Source organism: Cariama cristata, unplaced genomic scaffold (assembly GCF_000690535.1).
Source record: "Cariama cristata isolate BGI_N322 unplaced genomic scaffold, ASM69053v1 Scaffold44612, whole genome shotgun sequence".
Classification (NCBI taxonomy): domain Eukaryota; kingdom Metazoa; phylum Chordata; class Aves; order Cariamiformes; family Cariamidae; genus Cariama; species Cariama cristata.
In genome coordinates, this window is record NW_009604115.1 from 1 (window position 1) to 7,105 (window position 7,105).

The 7,105-nt window shown below is 35.7% G+C and overlaps 1 protein-coding gene across 1 annotated transcript; it reads left to right on the forward strand.

The window, feature by feature from the left end:
* The first annotated feature begins 1,021 nt into the window (after window positions 1-1,021).
* On the forward strand, window positions 1,022-5,961 carry LOC104157072 (DPY30 domain-containing protein 1-like). The gene is made up of 5 exons (XM_009695435.1): window positions 1,022-1,168; window positions 1,264-1,386; window positions 3,148-3,228; window positions 4,174-4,266; window positions 5,908-5,961. The coding sequence occupies exons 1-5, from the start codon at window positions 1,022-1,024 to the stop codon at window positions 5,959-5,961; spliced, it is 498 nt and encodes a 165-aa protein (XP_009693737.1).
* Window positions 5,962-7,105: the final 1,144 nt, after the last annotated feature.

A 7,105-nucleotide genomic window follows, 5' to 3' on the forward strand; every position in this document is an offset into this window, starting at 1 on the left:
GCAGCCGCACGGCCCCAGAGGCAGGATGGTGACAGCACCGAGTCCTAGCGACAGTCCACGGAGCACCGGGCGAGGCAGGGTGACGTGCCAGGTCTGCCAGGAAATCCCAACAGCCCCACAGGAGCAGCGCTAAAGAACAGGCCCGCCCAGCGGGTAGCTCAGGGGAGGGGTAAAGGTCCCAGGCTGTGCTTAAATGGAGCCCTCGGACAGAGGCTCCAGGTGAAAATGGTCACGACAATTAAGGTCTGCTGTGCCCTCAGGGCCCTGACAGCGACCTCCGGGCACACTGCCTTAGGAGCCGGTGTGAACGCGAAGGGTGAGAGCGCCTTTATATCCGCGCCGTTTCACTGAGGGCAGTGTGAGGTGCTCTGGCTCTCCACTGCAGGTGGGCCCTGTTTAGGGGGACCTGCTGCGCGAGGCGGATTCAGGCCCGTTGACAGCAAACGAAGGGTGCTTCAGCATTGCAGAAATCGGGTTTTAGGGGTGTTATGTGTTTGCTGACACAGGGCCAGTCAAACCTCGTGTGTGCACAGAGATTTGTGCCTTTCCAAACTGTATAGAGTGATTGCTTCAGGCCCTGGTCTTGCATGCATATCCTAAAGATAGCTTTAGTACAAACTAAAAATCTGTCCTGAATCATTCACAGACCTACTTTACTGTTCTTCAAATCTCTGTATAGAAGTTTTGTATGTCCTGTTGTGGTTTAGATGTTTTCTTGCTATCATGTTGACCTGGAATTACCAGCATATCTCCAAGCAGTTTCTGAATTGTACATGCCTAAACAGTAAGGGGGGAGTTGAGCATTTTTTGTGTGGTGCTTGGTATAACTGTTCTATCACTGGAGATTTTAAGAACTAAACTAATATTAAATTTAAATAATTTTCTTCTATTAATTACCAGGTTAATAAAAAGAGTAATGTCATATTCAGTATCTGGTACCTGAGGCAATAATTCTTAAAGCCCCTAATTTAATTCTGACATTGATGGCTAATGTCTGTCTGTTTGGTTTTAGTGGATGTGAATGGAGTCTCAGTATCTGAAGAGATGCCTGGGAAGTTGCTTGAAAAAGGGACTGGCAGAGGTTGTAGAGCGTCGGCCAGCAGATCCAATAGAGTATCTGGCACATTGGATTTACAATTACAGAAGAATCTTAGATGAAGAAAAAAAGGTGGATCCATTTTGGGCAAAAAATTCATGACAAAATAATTGAAGCTATATAATCTCTCTTTAATTTTAATTGATTCTGTGTTACCTCTGAAATAGAGAATGTTGGAGAGGATTGAGCTGGAACAAGAACGGGAGGCAGCCCTGGTAGAACTTGAAATGTTAAGAAAAATGAAGGAGGAAGAGCTAATGATCCAGCGGAAACTTGAAGAACAACATCAGGTTAGTAATACTTAATAATAGATAATTATAAATAGTATATGATGTTGTGGCATCTTGTAACTCTCTGTATACTTCTAATCTCTGTATAACGATTTTGATAGAAGGTAGCATAAAACAAGTATTTTAATCTCGCTTTTCTAAATAATAACTGAAATGATTAGTCAGCATGTGGGAAGGAAAACTTACATACTATGCAGTAAAATGTTATTAAAAAAAAATGGAGGAGCCTAAGGTAAAAAGCAACCAATTTAAGACTTACATGAGAAGTAACTTAAAATAAGTTGACTATTTTCTGTAGTTAATTATGAACAAGATCTAGTGCAAATAAAGCTAGAAATCATTGCAAAAATTTTTGACAGGCCTGCTAGGAGGCCTGGAAGTAATAACTGATCATTGTCTCAAGCTGCTTCAACGTAATATCAGTAACACAAAAAAGGTAATGGGTATATATACACAATTGTAGAGTCCTGAAAATGGTTGGGAATCAATGAATGAAGATTGCATATTTCAGCAGTATGTATATCCTGATCCATTGAGGTGCCTTTTTCTTTCCTAAGCCACCTAAGCATTCTGTTGGCATAAAGTAATTTGAGTCCTATACTATATGGACTTTAAATATGAGAAATAAAGATAACATCTGTGTTTCTAGTTATTCTTTACAAAGGAGTCATGTGACTTTGACCACAGGTGTAACAGCCTCAGTGTTGCTGTGGTAATGTTGACATTATCTGACTGGATATTTTTTACATGGCTGACTTTCATGATGTTAAAATCAAAAGTGTAATTTTAAATCTGTGCTGATCTTGTTAAGCCCAGTTCTAGTGTAAAATGCATTCATTCTATTTCACTTGCACTTTTTAAATCTGAAATTTACTAATTTGCAGACCAAAAGTTATGTGCTTAAGGATTTCATGAGTCATTTAAAATAGTAAATGGAAACAAGAATATGAGATTGTGTCTTGAGATAATTCACAGAGAATTAAATAAATTATTTCATGTAAACTACGGGAAAGTTGTTGAACAATACTCACATTAGACACATTTCTTAACCTAACTCACAATTTTGGCTATAGTCACATATTCAGGCGTGTTTTGACTATATGTACCAAAAAGGAATGGGAAAACTAGTTACTACAATATGACCATATTTGTAGTAACTGCTCAAAAAATGCTGCAGCAGACAGTAATCTCTAGGCCCTAGTGTTGTTGAGTGTGAATACTTAGATTATGCAGTTCTGAAGTTTTGATGAAATAGGACTTAGGCTCACAAAGAATAAACACTTTGTATTGGATATTTCTGATTGGAAATATTAAAGGTTGCTGATGAAGGTGATTAATGTTAATGACATTGCTTACCACTCTTTTCTATAGATTTGATTCTATATGGATTCATCTGTCTGTGCTAGATACTATACAGAGTATCAAAGAGCTTAATCCAAAGTATAGGAGATAATGAATATTGACTGATAAAGAGCATGCGGAATGAGACAGTATCTTAAATGTATACGCTAACTTCAGTTGTCTGTTTCTTCTTTCTCTTGGTAGTAAAGCCTTTCTGTCCATGTGAGTCTAAAACCTATGAAAGTGCTGAGTCAGATGATACCGAAAGGACTTTGTGTTATTAACATGGCAGTTATGTTTTATGCTTCCTTTGTTATTTTTTTAAGATTTCAGTCATTAAATACATTGTAAGCAATGGGGTGGGGAAGATGAATGTGGGTTTTTTTCCTTCTAATTTGTCCTTTCTTAAACTAACTGCAGGGTCGGTTGGAACAAGAACATGAGGAGTTGGAACTGCAGAATGATGAAGATGAAATGCTGTTGCAGGGGAAAGATCAAGAGGTTTAAGCCAAAGCTTAGTCAGTGGTTTGAAAATACTGTTAATCAGCTGTCTTTTCCAGATGCAGGCACTAAATACAAAAAACAAGGCAGGAGCCCATGGGTGTTGAATTAACACATAATTAAAAAAAAAAAAAAGTGAAAATGAGGGAAGAATGTCTAACACTTTACTTCCAGTCTGGGTTTTATACTTGAATTTTGGTCTGTTCTATTAGGTTTATTTAGTTTATGTTCAGAACAGAGTATAAATATATTGCAAAATTTAGCGTAAGGTCAGCTTAGTTGATGCTTTCACATTCCTTGACGGTATTTATGAGAAAATATTATAATTTAAGCATACCTAATTTAAGTGTCTAGACAGTAATTTTTTACAGTGTGTCAGCATGAAGTCCATTTGCTGCATCTGGAAAAAGGAATGTGGTTTGGAATTGGGATGCCTCTTGATTCTGAGATCCTCCTGGTGCACAGGAATTTATACTTACAGAAGAGTGTGTATACAGATGTCCGTGTAAATGTATGGTCTTTTAATGCTATTTCAGTAAAAACATACACTGATAATTGGCATGTTTATCTCAATAAAGCTTTTAAATGTGAGTATCTCTTAAATTTACGTGCAGCATGCCATATTTTAGAGATATATACATTTTTAGAGGACTCTTAAAATACTGATAGAACATAATTGTAGAAGGATGACAGTATGAAAGTGACAGGAAAAAATGAATATGTAGAAATTTAAACCAAAATTTGTTATTTAAAAAAACCTGATAAAAATAGTCCTAAGCATACAAAGACCATATTCACATACTAACACACTTGTATAGCACGCATCTAAAGTATTCTCTTTATATTAATACATAATGTCATTGTAACATATCTGAAATACTCTCTATAGATAATTACTGATGACATGGAATACTTTTAACTGAAAACTGGTTTTCATTACCGTAGGAAAATGAGAAGACGATAGCTGAACTTACAGATAGACCTGGAGCACCTAATTTAACGAGAGTTGAGGAGCTAGATGAAAATGGACAGTTTGAGGTAAGTGTTTAGAAAGAACAGGGAGATTGTAAATGATTGCTTCTTACAGATTTCCTTTTCTGTGCTGATATATCAAAGGTTAAAACTGTTGCGGTTAAGACTGTGCTGGTTCTCTTCTATGGTTTTAATGGATGGTATTTTGGCCACAACCTCTAAACTGCCCAGAGCCTGTTCTCTGGTACAAGTTAAGCTTTTCTAAAAGACTGTGTGGTGTTGGCTGACTAAATCCTCAAAATTTAAAATGCCCTTTTATATTCAGATATGTTACAAATGAAAGTATGAATATCCTCAGAGAGGAGGCAGCCTTCCTTTGCCATGTGAACTGATAGTCGTGTGCGACGTGTACTAAATCACAAAAGATGATTCGCTTTTGAGTGATTGAAGTTATTTATGTTTTTCTGCTATGTGAAGTATATTTTTTTGTGCAGCAGAATGCATGCTTGTGCACAGATATCTGAGCAAACATTTAACATATAACACCAGATACTAAGGACACACAGTGCTGACTAAGGCTAGAACCTGCTGCGGATCAGGTTATCTGGGCCCTGTGCCAACACGAGTGTACTGCTTTCAGTACTGCAACTATGGCTCTATATGGTGATCCTTGGACATCTTCTATGCCCAGCTTTTTTTTTTTTTTTAATTTTTATTCCTTTTATACTTGACAGTCCAGGGAAATGAGAGAACATGAATCAGCCTTCCTTTATTGTAAGCTATGGCGCTACATTTAACAGATGATGCCAACTCCTGCAAAATCGCTCAGCTTTATGAGTATTCACTGTTCATAAAGATATTAATATCTGACTTTTTCCAGTTAGAGTATTCCAAGTGGTATGAGATTTTGATATACGAGATTTAGTACATCATTATCAAAACCCTTTTTTCTTTATTAGCCTTAATAATTTTCTCACTTAATTTCTGGTGTCAGTAGTGTAATTCTATCTCAGAATTTATATTGTGATATTAATATGCTTTATGTTTAAGGTTACTTTAATAGCAGCCTGTTTTACAAGTGTTCTCTAATGAGAAGAATGGGACTATTCTTAGGGTCAGGTTTTCACAGGTGTGTTTTTCACTAAGGTAAATCAGATGAATTCTCAAGATCTCATATAGCCCCAATTTTTATAATTTTCTGATAATTACATATTAAAAAGTATTCTTAAAGGCTTCAGGTCTGGTTTATGTGTTCCTAAATAAGTGAATTGCAAAACCAGAGGTGAAAATGAGTAGTTAACTTACTTGCTTCTTCTTTTATGTGCCATCTTCCAAGTTTTCATGCCTGAAGTCATTTAAAGTTGGATTACATTGGCCTTTGGTGATGTTATTTCAGGTTTTACAGTGATGTGTTTATTGAATTAAACTACAAATCAGGAACAGATCAATAAAATTAAAATATATAGACTTGTACTATTGAAACTATACTGCTCTCAGAATCATAATACTTCATCCAAACTTGCTGGATTTTATAATGAAAGTCAGGTAATGAACTTCATGGTATTTCACTGAATGGAAAAACACATAATTATATTGATGAATACCAACTTGTCTGTCATGTGGGTTTTTTCTTTTTTCCTGTTTTTTACTTTTTATGAAGTTCAGTTAATGCTGGCAACTGATAGAATTTCTTTTTCTATTTTTTAGAATATAACAGATCTCATGGCAGAAGCAGAACAAGAAAGTTCCCAACTGATCTGAAAGCAGTAAATATATTTTCCAGTCATTCCTTGCTGATCCTGAAGCGTAATATCTTAATTTATATATTTTATATATAGAACTGATTTACATACCTGCTGTTTCAGTTTCTGTGCTTTCTGGGTGTTTGTATAAAGTCTGTTAATTCTGGCATGGGATGCTTCCTTTTTGTCCTTAAAACATTGTATCTAGCATAGCTGACTCAGGAAGAAAACTGCAACTGAAATAAAAAAAAGCAGTAAATATATTTTTTGCTTATTGCCCCTTGATTCTTGAAATGTAACCATAATAATTATAGATATAATTAATGTGTCAAGATTCTTTTGGAGTAGAGGCTACCATAGGATAATTTGAACCAATATTAAAAGAATAAAAGATTATTGAAAGAGTTTTCCAAGAATCTGAATGGTTTCTGATAGAAAGAGGGAATGCTTACAGACTAGAAGATGGGGAGAGAGTTCTACACGTCAAACTAGATGCAAAAATCAAATCAGAAGATTTTCCAATTTATCTAGAAGAGATGAATTGAACTCCATGTGACTCAGATGTACTAAAAGATCTTACCTGTCTTAGAAATCATGAGATGCTTTTGGTAATACTAGGTGTTTGCTCTAGGCTTTGTAATAACCTTTTCTGGTTACTGTGTGATATTAGGTGAGCTGTAAGTGTCTGCACATCAGTTTTGATTAGTCAAGTCTTAAAATAATCTTTTCTGCATTTGTCTTGAATTTGAAAATCAATAAATTACGTCTGTGTTGTCTTTACTGAATACCATTATTAGTTCTCAAAGCTTCACTTTAAAAAAATTTAGAAGGATACTAGCTTGATCCATATTTATCTATAAAAATAAGTTTTGTAATCCTTGAAGATTGCATTGATTTTTATAAGAACAAATTTCTGTAATCACTGACGTCTTGGTACAGGTTGTCAAGAATGTTCCGTGTCTGTTCATTATAAATGGAAAAGACAGCAGTATTAAGAAATCGTACACTTCTTGGCTAAAACGTGCCTTTGCATCTCAGTGTCTCCTAGTAATACAGGTTAGTTGGACAACTAACGTGAAGTCATTGCCAATATTGTATAATGAAAATACCCGTCATTACAAATTCAGTGCATTCACTGCATTCTTCAGTTTTGGGATGAAAGA

Coding starts and splice junctions, on each gene's coding strand:
- LOC104157072 (XM_009695435.1), top strand. CDS start 1,022: ATGGAGTCTCAGTATCTGAAGAGATGCCTGGGAAGTTGCTTGAAAAAG. Junction 1,387..3,147: donor AACTTGAAGAACAACATCAG/GTTAGTAATACT, acceptor AACTAACTGCAG/GGTCGGTTGGAACAAGAACA. Junction 4,267..5,907: donor ATGAAAATGGACAGTTTGAG/GTAAGTGTTTAG, acceptor TCTATTTTTTAG/AATATAACAGATCTCATGGC.